Source organism: Antedon bifida, chromosome 10 (genome assembly GCF_963402885.1).
Source record: "Antedon bifida chromosome 10, ecAntBifi1.1, whole genome shotgun sequence".
Classification (NCBI taxonomy): domain Eukaryota; kingdom Metazoa; phylum Echinodermata; class Crinoidea; order Comatulida; family Antedonidae; genus Antedon; species Antedon bifida.
This window is the reverse complement of record NC_136235.1, coordinates 6146768-6169318: the sequence shown is the minus strand read 5'-3', so window position 1 is coordinate 6169318 and position 22551 is coordinate 6146768. Positions and strand designations below refer to the sequence as shown.

Genomic DNA, 22551 nt, shown 5'->3' with positions numbered 1-22551 from the left:
TGTTTGCCTCATTATACATATATTTATTGTATATCTAGTTGCCAATTGAGTTTTTGCTTTCTTTTCTGTTTAAATATTAATTGAACACTGTGCAATTTTTATGTATTTAGCTTATATTATACACAATATAGACATCAATGTGTATAAATGTGTTATCACTCATGTAGAAAGTTAGAATTGTAACACAGCATACTAAACCTATTTTTCATACTCAATTTTAATTTTAAAATGACAAAACATATCTCATACGTTATAGTTGTACTTTTTTTTTTGTCATATAGAAATGTTATGTACTATGTGTTATGTATCACAAGATTTAATAAAAAAAAATATCAGAACACAATTCTATTGAATGTCTTTTGTGAACTGTGTGAAATTGTTAGAGGGCATAGTTGCTTTAGTGATGTGAGTTTGCGGCCAACGCTGGTGGTAGAACAAGTCATATACATGTCAAGTTTGATGTTGCTGCTGCTTAGCAATATAATATAGGGGCGCTATAATATTTACAGACATAAGTTTTAAAATAATTATAAAGGCCAGGTACGGGCAAAACATTTCTATTGGTTTCATTATATTTGGGATATTATCTGTGTTACACGAGCTTGTTGAAAATAATTAAAATGAAACCGTAAAATCTCTATTCTTTTGTAAATGTTAAATAGAGAGGCATTTTTAAACAAGAAATATTTCTTACAAAAAACGCTACTCGACATTTTAAAATTAATCATTGTTCTTTCTTCAGATATATTTATGATTAATTATTAAAAAGATGTCCTTTAATCGCAAAAATACATACAAATAATCAAAGATAGTTCTTTAATTATGAATTACATGCCCATTTAAAAATGGTCAATTTTGAACTTTACTCAACCTGTAGGCATGCAACTGAATACCCTCTAGAGACAACGAGACTTCACGGCGGTACAAGTGAGAAAATTCTTCCCAGTCTGTTGATTCGTGTCAACCAATCAAAGGGCAAGAATCCAAAATCGTTCAACCGTGAGCCCTCATAGACTCTCTTTTCCCAGACGTTTTTTGGGTCCAGCAGCTGGGATCTATAAATTATAGTCGAGTTTACAAAGTCGCAAAACTGTCGGCCTTAGATACTATAACTGCTGCTTGCTTTAGCTTCTGAATGAGTATAGTCCTCATGGGATGTAGCTGGCAGCGTGAACATGGTGTGGTACAAAATGTTATCAGATGACTAAATATAGGTAATATAACTTGAATTTTACGTTTCTAGTATTTAAATTTAACTTCAGTGTTTTATTTTCATGCTATAGAAAAAATTATCCACCGTATATCCACCATCTTTTTTCACCTTCTAGGGAGTCACCAGACATGTTATTACATTAGGTTAAACTACCTAACTACTGAAAAAAAGTCTTCCTTGTTTTTATAGCAGAATTTTGCCAAATTTTGTATTGGACCATTTTAAGGGAAATTCATGTTTTTTCGTCTTTTTCTATTACAAATATTTGATTTATGTACAATTAACCAGATATTATTTTTAAAATTCATGCCTAGCCTGTACGTACCAGCAACCTTCATTTGCGCCCTCTATAATCATTATTGCTATTTTATCACGTCTACCATACCAAATTGGACTTCAGATATGTTCTATTTTTCTACTGCGTCTGGTTCCCAATTCAATTTAGGACTTAATTGTTTATTGGGACCTATTGTAACCTGAATATAAAAAATGCAGATTATACATAATTTTTGTCTACCATTTTATTATCTTACTTATCATTTTTCTTCTAATTAAATTTCAGTAACTTTCTCTACTGCTCGAAAAATGTTTTTGAAGTATTAGTCTTACGTGTTCCATGCAATATCGAATAGTATGTCATCTTTTCCATCTCCAGATCGTTCAAAGTGATTAAAATTATCTAAACAATCATGGAAGTATATTACAATAAACTTGTATTTACTTTTATTTTTTTTAAAAGATATAATATTTGATATATTAAATATAAAAACAACCACATGGATGATATATCGAACATGTTCGAGGTCCATTTTGGTATACCAAATAACTCCTCGTCGAATCACAGTAGAAAAGAAGGAAGATGGCTTTGATGTTTACTGAAACAAAAAGGTATTGCTAAGTAAATAACATTTCAAGGAGCTTGCTAACTAGGAATGTAATACAATTAATTCTTGGAAGCGCCGCCAGTACTATATAGCTTACTAGGAATGGAGGCGAGGAGCTAAACGAATAGATTTCATGCTAGGCTCTAGGCCTATGCCTAAGCTAGCCTTTACATAATGATGAGACGCCACTTAGCCTAGAGCGCCCGGAACGATTCGGCCCTGAGACGTTTCGGCCCATGTGTGGTGCATTGATATTCAGTTATTTATGAATAAAGCCGGCGCTAGTTCCGTTTCGCACCTGTTTTTATTTCGACTTCAAACTTGTTAAGTAACTTATTGTGAATACCACATCTCTTAGAATTGGGCCTCATAAGTACTTTTATGAAGAAGAAAATCACATATAAAGTAACAAATAAATCCTTTAAATTGATGATGATTTTACAGACATGTTTCTCACATACCGTTCGGGAATTTAGCATACTCGAAGTTCAATATTTTCGTTTCTATGGAGCGCCAAAAGAACTATAATAGATGGTTAAAAACTCAATGGAATGCGTCTTCTTTTAATGCATCTAGGCCTAGGCCTATTATTGAAATACACGTTTAATTTCAATATATTTTGTCAATAAAAATGCTGTAACATGTTACTGCTAATAATGTGCTGTTTTCAAATATCAACCGACCCTAAATCAGCATCACTACTAACTAGCCTAGGCCTAAAGAGTTAAGAAGACTAAGAAAGAGGAATAATATTTAGATCATTGAGGTATAAACCTACAGTACAGGTAATATGATGATGAATTTGTCGATGTTTATTCTTAAAATGAAAACTATGTACAGTATCAACCGTAACATTTTTGTTGCATTGAATTAAAATGAAACGTAAACACAAATTAATGCATTAAATATACGCATTTTTAGCCCTCTATTATAGCTGCTCGTTTGGCGCTCCATAGAAACAACAACATTGAACATGGAGTATGCAAAATTCACCAACCGATGTGCGAGAAATACATCTGTAAATTCATCAATTTAAAAGATTTATTTGTTACTTTTTGTGTGGTCTCCTTTGTAAAAGTATTTTTGAGGCCTAATTCTAAGGTGTGGTATTCACGATGAAGTTACTTAACAAATTTTGAGTCGAAATAAATGACAGGTGCGAAACAGAACTGCGCCATAAAGCCTGCCTATCCATTTCTATCATTAAAATAATATTGATGTATCCTATTCTAGGATTTAGACCTAGGCTTGTATTTATTAATTTATAGTAGGCCCTAATTAGGCCTAGGCCTATCTATGTTGATTTGTGAAAACCTTTTTAACTACCATTTTTACAATTTTTCTAGTGCATATTAATCTAAAACGTTCCAACATCATCATGAGAATTTTATTTTTTTTCCAGATCTAATCAAATAATCTTTACATACTTTCATATGATATTGAACATTCATTGGATTTTTAATTTTATATTCCTGTATTTAGTGGCTACCGTAAGCCTTACAGATAGTATAGATAGAACCCAAGCTCACTGTTTCTTTTTTACAGTATAAAAAAGGCTGTAGAACTAATCAATGGCATTGATGCTTCCAAGTTTCCACGGTTACTCTCAAGAATTTTACAGAAACTTCATTTAAAGGTAGGTTAGATTTTTATATTTATATATATATTTTTTTATTGTACATTTTTTATTTTACCTTTTTAACATTTTATATGTGATTTTTTATTATGTCTTTCACATTTCCATATGCTTTTCTTATGATCCTTGTTCACTTTCACATCTCCGATTTCTCTTGCAATGGACCCCATTGGAAATAAATTGACATGTCGATTTTATGGATCGTCCTTGCATCCATTCACTTTGGTTTTAATCCATTTTAATATTCCAATTGTTTGGTTTTTTTTTTCTTTGTTAAGAATTTTAAATGTATTGTTGAATGGATGCTAAATGAATAAATGAAAAAAAAAAAAAATAGATGACATTACAGTAATTAAATTTTTCATTGACAGTTATATTTCTTGACAGACCGTTGAGCGTTCTTTAATGGCAGCTGTACGACACGGTAGGCACCCTAATGGACCCCTAGGATGTGTCGCCTACACCTTGGCTGCAAGTCACATGTTATTTTTCGTTGCACTCATTTTTCTTGTACACAATATTTACAGGATGAAAAGCCCTTTACTGTTGAGGAGGAAGAAATGTTAGAGAATGCGTTAGTTCTGGAGGCAGTCAGTCTACAGCTGGTACTACAGACTACAGCGTTTATTTTACAACAGGTATTTTGTAGCAACTTTTTTTGATATTAGTAATAATTAATAATCAGCTGTAATTATTTGTTGTTACTGTTTATGTACTGTTGTAACAAAGAAGAAGATAGATCTCATATCCATCTATCAGTCACTAGCCATTATATCCATACATCTACAGTACTGATAAATTCACCCTCAAAGTGACTAAAACAAATTTGGCAAATTCCAATTCTCATAGGGCATTTTTGGCCACTGCACCTTTCACTTGGACCTCACTACCTATAGACGCCATTTGTCAACATTGAGACAGTTTAAATCTGTTCTAAAATCTTGTCACAAAGAGCACATCATAATATCCAAATTTGTATTATTTTGCTAATATTTCAAAATATTGTTGCTTTATTTTTCAGGCTGCATACCACCTTACAAAACCTGCAGTACTTTCACAGCAATTGTCAAACTTAGGTCTAGAAGAGGATAAGGTAATTGCTTTATGATTTAAGAATACAGGATTTTATTTGTTGACAAGAAAAGTTTCTAGTAAAAATATTGTATTGATAACAACATACATTTGCAAGATATATTCACCTTTCAATAGCATGATATAGATAGGCCTTCTGTAGAACTATCAGCATGATATAGATAGGCCTGCTGTAGAACTATCAGCATGATATAGATAGGCCTGCTGTAGAACTATCAGCATGATATAGATAGGCCTGCTGTAGAACTATCAGCATGATATAGATAGGCCTTCTGTAGAACTATCAGCATGATATAGATAGGCCTTCTGTAGAACTATCAGCATGACTATCAGCATGATATAGATAGGCCTGCTGTAGAACTATCAGCATGATATAGATAGGCCTGCTGTAGAACTATCAGCATGATATAGATAGGCCTGCTGTAGAACTATCAGCATGATATAGATAGGCCTGCTGTAGAACTATCAGTGACACCAAGTCAGATGTTTTGCCCTACCCGGATGTAATTGTACTGAAAGCTCATTACATTAATAATAATAACTGGAACTTGAAAGAAAGCCTCAATGCACTACTTTACATTGACAGAAAAATTCAGAAAATTAAAAATTTAAAACATTGAGAAAATAATTTGCTCATTCTACCCCTAGCTGTTAGAGCACTCTCGGTAGTTTAGGAGGTATGAATGCCAGGCTAGTAATCTTGAGTTCATGGGTTCGAATCCCACTCGAAAATTACTTCTATTATTAATTGAATTAATTTTAATAAGCAATTACTATTTATGATTCTTTGACAATAGTTATATACTATTCAATGTATATCTGTTTGTTGTTACTCTTTTAATAGGTTTCAGTTTTTGTGAAAGCTTGGACATCAGGTGGAAAAAATGTAGTTGATAAATTAAGACAAAGTACATTGCCGTCAAACCAGGTAAAGCATGTCACTTTTGCTATCAATAGTCATTAATGCCAGAAATGAACGTTTATTTCGTATGGCATTCAAAAAACAATGTATGGATATGTATTCACAGGAGTGGCGGTCACAAACTGACTTGCACAGCCGATGTTTTTAACTCAATATTAAACATTCAATTAAGTTTAGAAAAATATAACAAGTAACAGTATTTAGGCACAGAAGATGCATTTTGTTGATAGGGACCTCATCACACAACTTAAATGTTAATATTAGAGTAAATGATAATTTCTTGAATCTATGTCATATGTGCGACCGGAAACAAATAGAAGATGAGTATCACTTTTGTCTTGTATGTCCGGCTTATAAAGTAGAAAGGGAAACCTTACTGAGTCCTTATTATTGGCGTAATCCCTCTTATTCAAAGTTATATAATTTATGTTAACCTGCCAAGGTATTTATTTGTATCGTTAAATAAGAGAGGGTCAACGTTTGTACTGTAATATAGTATGAATCTAAGGGCCCGTGGCCTAAAGATAAAATAAAGGCAGGCAGCATTGCTTGGAATGAATGAACAAATTTCCGTTTGAATTCTGCTAAATCTTTTTGTAATATATTCTAACAAATTATTTTAATAAATAAATGTATAGAATCTTATTTTTGTTTGAAGCTTACAGATGTGAAATGGAGATTGAACCTGGAGATGTCGGAAGCAAGACGGGCTAAGATGAAATTACCAAATGCCGTATTTGAACTAGGGGTCACTAAAGACAATGACGATATGGAAAGAATACGAATTGAATTCAATCATCAACAACTTTATGAATTCTATAATCAGGTACATGTGGTACATACATTATTTTTTAAATTAAAAATGTGATTTTCTGTTGAATATTTTGTGTTTTTGTAAACGGTACAAGCAAAAAATCTCTATATTATATTTGAATATATATATATTACTATTATACAACTTGAGACAACTAAGTGCAGCAAGGTGATGCCAAAGGGGCTCAAGATTACCACTGTGTCAAATCAATATTTTCATAAATTTAGTGTATAAAATAAAAATAGGAAACATCATGAAAACCAAAGAAATCAAGTTTTTTTTTAATATGAAGTATTATTTGCTAAATTTTTAATTACAAGGATTGTTTATATTTAGAATATTAGTATTCAGTAAGTAAGTAGTAATTAGTAATTTGGCATAGTGGTACCTGACCATGTAGTGAAAACTAGTATATCTGTTGCTCCCTCTCCATGATGGATATCTTTTTGAGCTGTAATTGTGTTAGAGTTTTCAGTAGTATAATATCTCTATGTTGTTTTTTTTTCATTTCAGCTTGAGATAATACAAGGACAGCTTGATTCACTGAGCTGATTATACAAAAAAAGTGTTTTCATTTTGATGGAGCTGGTGTGGATCAAAGAAGATAACTAGATGCATGGAGTAACAATACATGCACAGCTCTTAAGCGGAGACATGCTATTAAACCTCTGTCATGTCAATATGTAAGACACATACATTATTGTTTAGACTTTTATATTTATAAACAAATTATATTTTATATATCAAATTGATTTTATATGTAATTATTGATTGAGGCTATTTTACGTATAAAATGGAGTTTAAAACTTTTAATTTGAAATCTTTGATTTCTATTATTATATCAATTTTATTATTTAGTTAATTAATATAAATTTCTTGTTCTGAGGCTCCCTAATAATCAGCTTCAGCTAGATGAAACATCCTCAAATAATATTTACATGGATGAATGTATGAATGGTAAATATGAAATTAGATGGTAAATACCTTCTTAAATGTTTGTTGTTCCTTACACGAACAGTTTCTTCTTCTTCACCATGTTACTTTGTATTTACCATTGGTTTGATAAAATTGGTTCTCGAATACACAGTAATTTCAGCGTAACAAAACTGGCGATTTCAAATGTACATACCGCAGGACTATAATACATTGTCGTTTACAGAAACGAATAAATAGACACGATGATTTATGTAGTCAATTAAAATTAGGACCCTGGGAATTACTTCCGAAGGAGAAACTTATCACAAAATGAGTTCAAATTTTTGATTTGAACTCATTTAAAGAAACCCAATTTGTGTTTTGTATGTAACATTAGGGTTGAGGGATGAGAAAGCGGATATGTACAAAGAGGAACAGTTTTTAAATATATTCTTTATCCACTCAGTAACAAAATATTTTGTTCATGTTTTGGCCTATAAAATAATATACCTCTAAATACAGTAAAACATTTGCGATTTAATACTTTGTTAAAACTGTCACTGTCATAATCGATTGAAATATTAAAGTACATGTCACGATACACCACTACGACGTTTATATTTTTGGTAATTATTAATTAATACAAACGTTGAGAAGAAACTGTCAGTATAAAGTTTATTTGTATATAATAATGTGTTTATATATCTAACAGTAGAGCCTCCTATCCACAATCTCAGTAATAAAGTTTATTTGTATATATTTTTATATTACATCTAACAGTTACGAACATTCACAGTAAGAAATGTTCGATTCAAATGAGGTATTTACAGTATTGTCAAAGTATTGCAAGTTTATTCTTAAAGGGCCCATATATTTACCTACCGTATGTGTTAAACCAAGGGCTCATAAATTTACCTACTTGTGTTAAACCAAACTCTGGCAGACTGAGAGATTGGGATGTTCCATTCATCGCAAATTAATACATTTGTATAATCGTATATTAAATCTATCAAAATAGTATTTTTTAAAGAAAATCGGCCTGTCTTCAACATTATGATGCTGTACTCTAGCTGTTCAACCGGTTTTCAGCTATTAAAATTAATTATCGTAGGAGGAGATAAGAAAATGCGAAGCCTCCTCGCATTTTTGTGGCGGGTATTTTTCAAGATGGACATCCATTAGACAGTGTATACCACGATCGGAAAACACCCCTATTTGGGGCAAATCGTTGAACCTAAATTCGTTTTAATCGTCAATAACTAATTATCTAACTTAATTTAATTAGTAAACGGGGTTACATCAGGTGGTTAAAATCAGTACCGAAAGTACGAACCAACTTTATATACCATCGAGTAAAAATTCTAGAAGTAAGGCGCGATTTACCGAATTTTGCCCTTTATTATTTATATATAGATACAATTATTTGTGATTAAAATTCCAGATGGACATTTACAATCATTTTATACGGAACACAAATCCAATGACACTAAATTTGCAATTGAATAGAAAATAATATGACCTTGTTTCTAGTTTAGTTGTTTGAAATTATTAGTAGGACCCATTTTATTACTTAATCATGGCCCAGTTTTCATTAATCAAACTACAATACAGTGTTATGTCGATTGTTGTTGGTAGCCACCAAGTATATCTAAACTATGTTGATTGTTGTTGGTAACCATCAAGTATATCTCACGATGTTGATTGTTGTTGGTAACCACCAAGTATATCTCACGATGTCGATTGTTGTTGGTAACCACCAAGTATATCTCACGATGTCGATTGTTGGATTGTTGTTGGTAACCACCAAGTATATCTCACAATATCGATTGTTGTTGATAACCACCAAGTATATCTCACGATGTCGATTGTTGTTGGTAATCACCAAGTATATCTCACGATGTCGATTGTTGGATTATTTTTGGTAACCACCAAGTATATCTCACGATGTCGATTGTTGTTGATAACCACCAAGTATATCACAAGATGTCGATTGTTGTTGGTAACCAACAAGTATATCTCACAATGTCGAAGGTCGAAATTTCACAATTTTTTGAAAATATAATAAACATGCGCAGAGTCGAATAATGGGTTCTGCACATGTCAATTATGCTATAGTAACCAGTTTATAGTAAAAAGGTTGAAATTTTGCCATTTTTTGAAAAAATTCCCTGTACAGGAAAATTTTCGGAAAATGGCCATATTTCGACCCTTTTATTTTTTGACATAAATGGTTACTATAGCATAATAAACATGCGCAGAGTCGAGTAATGAGATCTGCGCATGTCAATTATGCTATAGCAATCAGTTTTATCGAAAAATAAAAAGGTCGAAATTTTGCCATTTTCGAAAAAAAATCCTGTACTATATAATAAGGGTCGAAAAATGGCATTTTTCCGAAAATTTCCATGTACTATAGTACAGGGTTTTTTCCATAAATGGCCAAATTTCGACCTTTTTATTTTTCGATAAAACTGATTGCTATAGCATAATTGACATGCGCAGATCATAATATTCGACTCTGCGCATGTTTATTATGCTATAGTAACCATTTATGTCAAAAAATAAAAGGGTCAAAAAATGGCAATTTTTCGTAAATTTCCTTGTATAGTACATGGATTTTATCAAAAAATGACCAAATTTCGACCGTTTTATTTTCTATAAAACGGATTGCTATAGCATAATTGACATGCGCAGATCCTAATATTTGACTCTGCGCATGTTTATTATGCTATAGTAACCATTTATGTCAAAAAATAAAAGGGTCGAAAATGGCAATTTTTCGTAAATATCCCTGTACTATAGTACATGGATGTTTTCCAAAAATTGCCAAATTTCGACCTTTTTATTTTTCGATAAAACTGATTGCTATAGCATAATTGACATGCGCAGATCCCAATATTCGACTCTGCGCATGTTTATTATGCTATAGTAACCATTTATGTCAAAAAAGGCAATTTTTTGAAAATTTCCCTGTACTATAGTACATCGATATTTTCAAAAAATTGCCAAATTTCGACGGTTTTATTTTTCTATAAAACTGATTTCTATAGCATAATTGACATGCGCAGATCCTAATATTCGACTCTGCGCATGTTTATTATGCTATAGTAACCATTTATGTCAAAAAACAAAGGGGTCGAAAAATGGCAATTTTTCGTAAATTTCCCTGTACTATAGTACATGGATTTTTTCCAAAAATGGCCAAATTTCGATCTTTTTATTTTTCGATAAAACTGATTGCTATAGGATAATTGACATGCGCAGATCCCAATATTTGACTCTGCGCATGTTTATTATGCTATAGTAACCATTTATGTCAAAAAATAAAAGGGTCGAAAAATGACAATTTTTCGTAAATTTTCCTGTACTATAGTACAGGAATTTTTTCCAAAAATGGCCAAATTTCGACCTTTTTATTTTTCTATAAAACTGATTGCTATAGCATAATTGACATGCGCAGATCCTAATATTCGACTCTGCGCCTGTTTATTATGCTATAGTAACCATTTATGTCAAAAAATAAAAGGGTAAAAAAATGGCAATTTTTCGTAAATTTCCCTGTACTATAGTACATCGATATTTTCAAAAAATGGCCAAATTTCGACGGTTTTATTTTTCTTTAAAACTGATTGCTATAGCATAATTGACATGCGCAGATCCTAATATTCGACTCTGCGCATGTTTATTATGCTATAGTAACCATTTATGTCAAAAAACAAAGGGGTCGAAAAATGGCAATTTTTCGTAAATTTCCCTGTACTATAGTACATGGATTCCCCTGTACATGGATTTTTTCCAAAAATGGCCAAATTTCGACCTTTTTATTTTTCGATAAAACTGATTGCTATAGGATAATTGACATGCGCAGATCCCAATATTTGACTCTGCGCATGTTTATTATGCTATAGTAACCATTTATGTCAAAAAATAAAAGGGTCGAAAAATGACAATTTTTCGTAAATTTTCCTGTACTATAGTACATGGATTTTTTCCGAAAATGACCAAATTTCGACCTTTTTATTTTTCAATAAAACTGATTGCTATAGCATAATTGACATGCGCAGATCCTAATATTCGACTCTGCGCCTGTTTATTATGCTATAGTAACCATTTATGTCAAAAAACAAAGGGGTCGAAATTTGGCCATTTTTGGAAAAAAATCCATGTACTATAGTACAGGGAAATTTACGAAAAATTGCCATTTTTCGACCCCTTTGTTTTTTGACATAAATGGTTACTATAGCATAATAAACAGGCGCAGAGTCGAATATTAGGATCTGCGCATGTCAATTATGCTATAGCAATCAGTTTTATCGAAAAATAAAAAGGTCGAAATTTGGCCATTTTCGGAAAAAATCCATGTACTATAGTACAGGAAAATTTACGAAAAATTGTCATTTTTCGACCCTTTTATTTTTTGACATAAATGGTTACTATAGCATGCGCAGAGTCAAATATTGGGATCTGCGCATGTCAATTATCCTATAGCAATCAGTTTTATCGAAAAATAAAAAGGTCGAAATTTGGCCATTTTTGGAAAAAATCCATGTACAGGGGAATCCATGTACTATAGTACAGGGAAATTTACGAAAAATTGCCATTTTTCGACCCCTTTGTTTTTTGACATAAATGGTTACTATAGCATAATAAACATGCGCAGAGTCGAATATTAGGATCTGCGCATGTCAATTATGCTATAGCAATCAGTTTTAAAGAAAAATAAAACCGTCGAAATTTGGCCATTTTTTGAAAATATCGATGTACTATAGTACAGGGAAATTTACGAAAAATTGCCATTTTTTTACCCTTTTATTTTTTGACATAAATGGTTACTATAGCATAATAAACAGGCGCAGAGTCGAATATTAGGATCTGCGCATGTCAATTATGCTATAGCAATCAGTTTTATAGAAAAATAAAAAGGTCGAAATTTGGCCATTTTTGGAAAAAATCCATGTACTATAGTACAGGGAAATTTACGAAAAATTGCCATTTTTCGACCCTTTTATTTTTTGACATAAATGGTTACTATAGCATAATAAACATGCGCAGATTCGACTATTGGGGTCTGCGCATATCAATTATGCTATAGCAATCAGTTTTATCGAAAAATAAAAAGATCGAAATTTGGCCATTTTTGGAAAAAATCCCTGTACTATAGCACAGGGAAATTTTCTAAAAATTGCCTTTTTTGACATAAATGGTTACTATAGGATGATAAACATGCGCAGAGTCGAATATTGGGATCTGCGCATGTCAATTATGCTATAGCAATCAGTTTTATCGAAAAATAAAAAGGTCGAAATTTGGCCATTTTTTGAAAAAATCCATGTACTATAGTACAGGGAAATTTACGAAACATTGCCATTTTTCGACCCTTTTATTTTTGACATAAATGGTTATTATAGCATAATAAACATGCGCAGAGTCGAATATTAGGATCTGCGCATGTCAATTATGCTATAACAATCAGTTTTATCGAAAAATAAAAAGGTCGAAATTTGGCCATTTTTGGAAAAAATCCCTGTACTATAGTACATATAAACAGGCGCAGAGTCGAATATTAGGATCTGCGCATGTCAATTATGCTATTGCAATCAGTTTTATCGAAAATAAAAAGGTCGAAATTTGGCCATTTTTGGAAAAAATTCCTGTACTATAGTACAGGAAAATTTACGAAAAATTGTCATTTTTCGACCCTTTTATTTTTTGACATAAATGGTTACTATAGCATAATAAACATGCGCAGAGTCAAATATTGGGATCTGCGCATGTCAATTATGCTATAGCAATCAGTTTTATAGAAAAATAAAACCGTCGAAATTTGGCCATTTTTTGAAAATATCGATGTAATATAGTACAGGGACATTTTCAAAAAATTGCCTTTTTTGACATAAATGGTTACAATAGCATAATAAACATGCGCAGAGTCGAATATTAGGATCTGCGCATGTCAATCATGCTATAGCAATCAGTTTTATCGAAAAATAAAAAGGTCGAAATTTGGCCATTTTTCGAAAAAATCCATGTACTATAGTACAGGGATATTTACGAAAAATTGTCATTTTTCGACCCTTTTATTTTTTGACATAAATGGTTACTATAGCATAATAAACAGGCGCAGAGTCGAATATTAGGATCTGCGCATGTCAATTATGCTATAGCATCAGTTTTATAGAAAAATAAAACCGTCGAAATTTGGCCATTTTTTGAAAATATCGATGTACTATAGTAGGCCTACAGGAAAATTTACGAAAAATTGTCATTTTTCGACCCTTTTATTTTTTGACATAAATGGTTACTATAGCATAATAAACATGCGCAGAGTCAAATATTGGGATCTGCGCATGTCAATTATGCTATAGCAATCAGTTTTATCGAAAAATAAAAAGGTCGAAATTTGGTCATTTTTGGAAAAAATTCCTGTACTATAGTACAGGAAAATTTACGAAAAATTGTCATTTTTCGACCCTTTTATTTTTTGACATAAATGGTTACTATAGCATAATAAACATGCGCAGAGTCAAATATTGGGATCTGCGCATGTCAATTATCCTATAGCAATCAGTTTTATCGAAAAATAAAAAGGTCGAAATTTGGCCATTTTTTGAAAAAATCCATGTACTATAGTACAGGATAATTTACGAAAAATTGCCATTTTTCGACCCTTTTATTTTTTGACATAAATGGTTACTATAGCATAATAAACATGCGCAGAGTCGAATATTAGGATCTGCGCATGTCAATTATGCTATAGCAATCAGTTTTATAGAAAAATAAAACCGTCGAAATTTGGCCATTTTTTGAAAATATCGATGTACTATAGTACAGGAAAAATTTTCGAAAAATTGCCATTTTTCGACCCTTTTATTTTTTTACATAAATGGTTACTATAGCATAATAAACATGCGCAGAGTCGAATATTGGGATCTGCATATGTCAATTATGCTATAGCAATCAGTTTTATCGAAAAATAAAAAGGTCGAAATTTGGCCATTTTTGGAAAAAATCCATGTACTATAGTACAGGAAAATTTACGAAAAATTGCAATTTTTTCCCCTTTTATTTTTTGACATAAATGGTTACTATAGCATAATAAACAGGCGCAGAGTCGAATATTAGGATCTGCGCATGTCAATTATGTTATAGCAATCAGTTTTATAGAAAAATAAAAAGGTCGAAATTTAGCCATTTTTGGAAAAAAAATACTGTACTATAGTACAGAGAAATTTTCGGAAAATGGCCATATTTCTACCCTTTTATTTTTTGACATAAATGGTTACTACAGCATAATAAACATGCGCAGAGTCGAATATTGGGATCTGCGCATGTCAATTATGCTATAGCAATCAGTTTTATCGAAAAATAAAAAGGTCGAAATTTGGCCATTTTTTGAAAAAATCCATGTACTATAGTACAGGGAAATTTACGAAAAATTGCCATTTTTCGACCCTTTTATTTTGACATAAATGGTTACTATAGCATAATTAACATGCGCAGAATCAAATATTAGGATCTGCGCATGTCAATTATGCTATAGCAATCCGTTTTATAGAAAATAAAACGGTCGAAATTTGGCCATTTTTTGAAAAAATCCATGTACTACAGTACAGGGAAATTTACGAAAAATTGCCATTTTTTGACCCTTTTATTTTTTGACATAAATGGTTACTATAGCATAATAAACATGCGCAGAGTCGATTATTAGGATCTGCGCATGTCAATTATGCTATAGCAATCAGTTTTATCGAAAAATAAAAAGGTCGAAATTTGGCCATTATTGGAAAAAATCCATGTACTATAGTACAGGGAAATTTACGAAAAATTGCCATTTTTCGACCCTTTTATTTTTTTACATAAATGGTTACTATAGCATAATAAACATGCGCAGAGTCGAATATTGGGATCTGCGTATGTCAATTACGCTATAGCAATCAGTTTTATCGAAAAATAAAAAGGTCGAAATTTGGCCATTTTTCGAAAAAAAATTCCTGTACTATTAGTACAGGAACATTTTCGAAAAATTGCCATTTTTCGACCCTTTTATTTGTTGACATAAATGTCAATTATGCTATAGCAATCAGTTTTATAGAAAAATAAAACCGTTGAAATTTGGCCATTTTTTGAAAATATCGATGTACTATAGTACAGGAAAATTTTTCGAAAAATTGCCATTTTTCGACCCTTTTATTTTTTTACATAAATGGTTACTATAGCATAATAAACATGCGCAGAGTCGAATATTAGGATCTGCGCATGTCAATTATGCTATAGCAATCAGTTTTATCGAAAAATAAAAAGGTCGAAATTTGGCCATTTTTCGAAAAAAAATTCCTGTACTATTAGTACAGGAACATTTTCGAAAAATTGCCATTTTTCGACCCTTTTATTTGTTGACATAAATGGTTACTATAGCATAATAAACATGCGCAGAGTCGAATATTAGGATCTGCGCATGTCAATTATGCTATAGCAATCAGTTTTATCGAAAAATAAAAAGGTCGAAATTTGGCCATTTTTTGAAAAAATCCATGTACTATAGTACAGGGAAATTTACGAAAAATTGCCATTTTTCGACCCTTTTATTTTGACATAAATGGTTACTATAGCATAATTAACATGCGCAGAATCAAATATTAGGATCTGCGCATGTCAATTATGCTATAGCAATCCGTTTTATAGAAAATAAAACGGTCGAAATTTGGCCATTTTTTGAAAAAATCCATGTACTACAGTACAGGGAAATTTACGAAAAATTGCCATTTTTTGACCCTTTTATTTTTTGACATAAATGGTTACTATAGCATAATAAACATGCGCAGAGTCGATTATTAGGATCTGCGCATGTCAATTATGCTATAGCAATCAGTTTTATCGAAAAATAAAAAGGTCGAAATTTGGCCATTATTGGAAAAAATCCATGTACTATAGTACAGGGAAATTTACGAAAAATTGCCATTTTTCGACCCTTTTATTTTTTTACATAAATGGTTACTATAGCATAATAAACATGCGCAGAGTCGAATATTGGGATCTGCGTATGTCAATTACGCTATAGCAATCAGTTTTATCGAAAAATAAAAAGGTCGAAATTTGGCCATTTTTCGAAAAAAAATTCCTGTACTATTAGTACAGGAACATTTTCGAAAAATTGCCATTTTTCGACCCTTTTATTTGTTGACATAAATGTCAATTATGCTATAGCAATCAGTTTTATAGAAAAATAAAACCGTTGAAATTTGGCCATTTTTTGAAAATATCGATGTACTATAGTACAGGAAAATTTTTCGAAAAATTGCCATTTTTCGACCCTTTTATTTTTTTACATAAATGGTTACTATAGCATAATAAACATGCGCAGAGTCGAATATTAGGATCTGCGCATGTCAATTATGCTATAGCAATCAGTTTTATCGAAAAATAAAAAGGTCGAAATTTGGCCATTTTTCGAAAAAAAATTCCTGTACTATTAGTACAGGAACATTTTCGAAAAATTGCCATTTTTCGACCCTTTTATTTGTTGACATAAATGGTTACTATAGCATAATAAACATGCGCAGAGTCGAATATTAGGATCTGCGCATGTCAATTATGCTATAGCAATCAGTTTTATCGAAAAATAAAAAGGTCGAAATTTGGCCATTTTTGGAAAAAAAATACTGTACTATAGTACAGAGAAATTTTCGGAAAATGGCCATATTTCGACCCTTTTATTTTTTGACATAAATGGTTACTACAGCATAATAAACATGCGCAGAGTCAAATATTAGGATCTGCGCATGTCAATTATGCTATAGCAATCAGTTTTATCGAAAAATAAAACTGTTGAAATTTGGCCATTTTTTGAAAATATCGATGTACTATAGTACAGGAAAAATTTTCGAAAAATTGCCATTTTTCGACCCTTTTATTTTTTTACATAAATGGTTACTATAGCATAATAAGCATGCGCAGAGTCGAATATTGGGATCTGCGTATGTCAATTACGCTATAGCAATCAGTTTTATCGAAAAATAAAAAGGTCGAAATTTGGCCATTTTTCGAAAAAAAATTCCTGTACTATTAGTACAGGAACATTTTCGAAAAATTGCCATTTTTCGACCCTTTTATTTGTTGACATAAATGGTTACTATAGCATAATAAACATGCGCAGAGTCGAATATTAGGATCTGCGCATGTCAATTATGCTATAGCAATCAGTTTTATCGAAAAATAAAAAGGTCGAAATTTGGCCATTTTTGGAAAAAAAATACTGTACTATAGTACAGAGAAATTTTCGGAAAATGGCCATATTTCGACCCTTTTATTTTTTGACATAAATGGTTACTACAGCATAATAAACATGCGCAGAGTCGAATAATGGGATCTGTGCATGTCAATTATGCTATAGCGCAGAATCATCATTTTCATTTTTTTATAAAATCCCTGTAATATAGTACTCTTTTATTTTTGGACATAACTGGCTACGGTACTATATAATAATTGACATGCGCAGAATTCATAAAATGTGTTCTGCGCAAGTCAATTGAATTTTGCAATTTTTGGAAAAAATCCCTGTGCTATAGTATATTTCCAAAAAATGGCCAAATTATAATTGAAATAAAAAAATAGAAAAGGTTGAAATTTTGCCATTTTGTTAAAAAATAACTATACCCCTGGACTTCTTAAACGGCACTATTGCATTATCATCATTCTATGATGTCATACAACAAATTATGTCGAAAAATAACATATTTATGAAAACATGACACGATAGATATTCAGCCTTTTCATTTATTGCAGACATAACTAGGGTGTAGCAAGCAAACTACTGGTATTGGTGGCAATAATAATAAAAGTTCATAAATCTTATAAATAATACAAAAGTATACTATGTACAGCTATCTCTTTTATACTACAATATTTATAAATCACTGTTAATAACTCGCCACAACCTTTAAATATGATTTACGCAAAATTTTTTTTTTTTCAACTGTTTTAAAATGTTTTCATTCTTATATACACAATATAATGTCCATTAATAGCATCTGGGGAGCTAGTATATCTTTGGTTTAAAACCAGCTGCAAAATCTACAAGTTGTTTTCATGGTTGCAAAAATGTGCAGCCTCTCTACGCAACTGTGATGATGCAATAATTCAGATGATAAATATTTAATAGTAGGCCTACATACTACTCATACCCTGTCAGTACAGTATAAACAATATACAGTTCATTGTACAAAACATCATACATATTCATAAACTGTACACTATATAATATACAGCATACACTTAAATATTTATAATATTAATAATTTCATATACAGTTTTACATTGACTGCAGATTGGTTGTGACCTTTGAACATTGAGTGTTAAATGGACCAATACCAGTAGTTGCAATTAAATTTTTTTTTATATATTTTTTTCCATATTTAGCGGGAGCACCCACACATACAGTACAATCAAGTCAACAACGATTAACAATTACAATCAGAGTAACAATATCTAAAAAAAAACAGTTGTCTTTCTGGTGTAATTTAACATATTTAGTTGTAAATTATTGTATGTGGAATGTGTACAATTTATGTTTGAAAAATTCCCAAAAATGTATGTTCAGTAATAATTCATCCTTGTGTTGTTTTGTATTACAAGTTTATATACAGTGTACTAGGTAGCAGTTGTAGGTATTTGGTCCAATACACTATTTAAGTACAGATAAACCCACTTTTAGAAGACACAAAGCAAAGCATTACACAGTGAAACATTTATACAGTACTGTACAAATTTCGAAACATTACATTTCATCGAGTTAATTTACAGCTTATTTCCTTTGGAAGTTTGTTTGGGAAGCACAATTTAACTTAATGTAATAATAATAATGTCAATTTACAAAGCAATGATTTAGGTTAATCATTTCAATAGTAGGTTTCAAATGCAATTTACAAGTAAACAGTTTATAATCAATATTTACATCTAATTAAGTTTAAAAATCAACCATGATTACTGTGTTTTGCCCTTTCTTTATCTTATCCATAATACAGTCTCGCCAAATCCAAACGCTTTATATTCAAACATTCACCAATACTGCCTGTTAAATGGATAGCAAAGTTAATCATAGATCAATTTTCAATCCATCAATTGTTAAAGATGTATTGTCCCTTGAAACACAAAAAAATGAAGGGCAAAATATTCTAAATTTAAATTGGCCATATCAAAGTAATATTAAAGTTATTCACTTTAAGTCGAAAATTCGAGCTAAAAGCAACAAGTTTACGTAATTAACAGGTAAATTAGTTTGATTACATTTCGTCTGGAAAATCGTCGCGAGCGAAAGTAAACAAAGATTTCAAACCACGAGTACGCATTATGCATACGCTAATTAGGATTGTCTACAACTCGTCACGGTTGAGAAGGTATTTCCACACAGATCGTGAGGAAGTTTTATGATTATGCATACAGAGTAGCCAAACAAGCGCGTTTCATTATGGGGTATGTTTTGATCGAAAACTTTGACTGGAAGTCAGAGTTATTTTTTTAACAAAAAAACGTCTGTATTTCAGTTAAATGATTTTTTTTTTCGAAAAATTTTTGGTGATAGTTATTACTATACTATTGTGATACTTCAAAATGACCCACCTTTTTTCGAAATCTGTTATTTTTTATTTTTTTGGAATTAGTCAAAGGGACAATACATCTTTAATCACTAAATTTGTACAGTATCATTTTTTTTATTCATCAATCTGCTGAATCAATATTAATTAATCAATTGTTAATTGCAAATACTTTTTTTTAATCAATCAGTTTTACTGTAGTTGTATATTTATCAATATTAAATCAATCAAGTAATCAATCAATACTCTTAATTAATTCATCAATTAATTTCTAATCACAAATACTGATTCAGTATCATTTTTAATAAATCAATTTAATCAATTAATTTATTGCAAATAGTCGTACAGTATCACATTTTTATACTTTTTTTTTAAATTAACGCAATACACTATAAATTTATTATTGCTGGAAAAAAAAAGAAATTGGCAGTGATACCTGTTTCAAAATATACTGTTATACATGAAATAAATAAAATTATTATAATATAATGCAATAATATATAGACTATATTTTACATTTATATATGCATACATGGATATTGACTTTACGATACAGCCAATTTCTTGCACATTAAATTACATTAGGCCAATTTTTAATACCCATGCACGCTCCACACATAATTATTTAAAAATTGTGCGCATCACGTTTTAAAAAAGTGGCAAGTAATCATATCTTTTTCTTCATCCTCTGACCACGGCCTACAGACCGATGCAAATGGGCCAGCTACCATTTTTGCATTCTTCTTTTTCAAGTGGTCAGAAATCATGTTGCTAACCGAATCAAGGTACTTTCAACTGGTTACCAATAAAGTTCTGCAATTTTATTTATTTTTTTTCATGTTTTTGCAATTGGTAAAAATTCTTTGTCAATTCATTATCTTCTCTCTATCAATTTATCTGCAATAAACAGTTCTCTCTCTTTCAAGGTATTCATTTCTGAATTGTTTGCTGTAGGCCTAGCGTTAAATAGCAAGCACATTTGAATGCCATCCGAGTATTTCATAAAGTACTGTACTCAGTTTGTCATTATGGTAGCTGTACCCTCACACTTCAACTGAGCTTATTCTCTTGATGTGAGGTTCCATTTCCAGTACCAGTGATGTAATATCCTCCTCAAAGCTCTGCGAGTAGGTAGGAGGTGATTCCATGGTTGATTGGGTTGGCGACGGTCCATCACTAGTATCACTAAAGCCCTCGTAATTACTACAGGTAACATGGCCGTTGATGTTGATCTTTTTTAATTGTTCAAGAGTAGCGCTGCGACTACGTCCAGTTGAGTGTTGACTCAACCGTTTCTTTACCTCGTGAATTTCACTGGTGTCAATTGGAGGCTTGCCGTTGGGGTAGTGTTTTCCGTTTGGGACACGTCTTCCGTTAGCTGTGTGTTTGTTGAGCGTGTTTTGAGGAGAAGATGCATAGCTAGGTGGCTCTGTGTATGATGGTGAGTGGGCATTCCTATGAATCTTTTCCATTGAAGATGATGCTTTCACAATTTTTACACCTAAAACAAAATAAAACTGTAAATATAATACAGAATCCAATATTGCACATACAGATTTATTGGTGCATCTTGTTCCAAGCTTTATTCAATTCTAAGAATTCATTCATCAAGGCATTACAGTACTTACAATAGTACCTTATACCTTATGATTTGATATTTATTTTTAAAGGTAAAGTTGGACAGCTTTGTATAATAATTTAAACATTAACACAAAGTCATCATACAATGAAGAACAAAGTAAGTTGTTCTTATAAGAGTCGATTATGTATGACACTTTCATCAAAAAGTTCAGCAATAACCTTGGGGCCTCCACAAAGCTAGTGCTGAGGCAAATTGTTGGTTTGACAAGCTGTTACAATGGCTAAAGCTGATTGATTAATCACATCATAAGCTGTCCAAGTTTACCTTTACGGCGGAATAATAAAGTATAGCAATTCTCTGAAGAAATAATATCAATAAGTATTTCACTAGCCATCAAAGATAATATAACCACAAGATATTCTACAGAGAAACATATGGCTATGATAAGGCTTTTTGTAGAAAATTTGTTCTCAAACATTGATGTAGCAAAGTATTGAATCTATCTTCCAAAAAGGTTACAAAAAGGTGTTTAATTTGTAAATTTCTAGAATTTTATTTTTCGTTGTTGAGCCAAACGTAGTATAACTGGCACGACAGAAAATATCAAGAGAGCTATCCTTTGTTTATATTATCTTTTGCAATACATCAATAATCTCCTTGAAATTATAAAACAAAATGCATAATAGATTCAATCAATGTCAAGTAGAATCAGCACTACCCTTCAATGTGCATTGAACCATGCAAATCCCCTTCAGAATTCATTCAGTATTATTTAGATATTGGGAGAAAAAAAGTTTTCTTGAATCGGATCAAATTTACAATTTAAAAAATATGAGGAACCGTTGAGAACACTCATTTCCCTTGTTGCCATGAAAGTTTAAAACAAGTTAGAGAAAACAGAGG

General features: G+C 31.4%; 2 protein-coding genes across 8 annotated transcripts in view; one reads left to right on the top strand and one right to left on the bottom strand.

Moving 5' to 3' along the window:
* The first annotated feature begins 2023 nt into the window (after positions 1-2023).
* Positions 2024-8077, top strand: LOC144853741 (COMM domain-containing protein 10-like). Its single transcript, XM_078711548.1, has 7 exons — positions 2024-2101; positions 3643-3733; positions 4261-4371; positions 4755-4826; positions 5670-5753; positions 6406-6573; positions 7075-8077. The coding sequence occupies exons 1-7, from the start codon at positions 2073-2075 to the stop codon at positions 7111-7113; spliced, it is 594 nt and encodes a 197-aa protein (XP_078567674.1). The 5' UTR covers positions 2024-2072; the 3' UTR covers positions 7114-8077.
* A 10156-nt stretch (positions 8078-18233) lies between these two features.
* Positions 18234-22551, bottom strand: part of LOC144854732 (semaphorin-1A-like) — a 37183-nt gene continuing 32865 nt past the window's right edge. For 6 of the 7 annotated variants that reach the window (XM_078712687.1, XM_078712689.1, XM_078712690.1 and 3 more), the window contains one exon: positions 18234-21567. In XM_078712687.1, coding sequence (XP_078568813.1) covers positions 21110-21567 — 458 coding nt within the window. In that variant the 3' untranslated portion in view covers positions 18234-21109. The remainder of the gene's footprint in view (positions 21568-22551) is intronic. The other variant, XM_078712693.1, reaches the window with a different exon arrangement.

Coding starts and splice junctions, on each gene's coding strand:
- LOC144853741 (XM_078711548.1), top strand. CDS start 2,073: ATGGCTTTGATGTTTACTGAAACAAAAAG. Junction 4,372..4,754: donor CAGCGTTTATTTTACAACAG/GTATTTTGTAGC, acceptor TTTATTTTTCAG/GCTGCATACCACCTTACAAA. Junction 4,827..5,669: donor TAGGTCTAGAAGAGGATAAG/GTAATTGCTTTA, acceptor CTCTTTTAATAG/GTTTCAGTTTTTGTGAAAGC.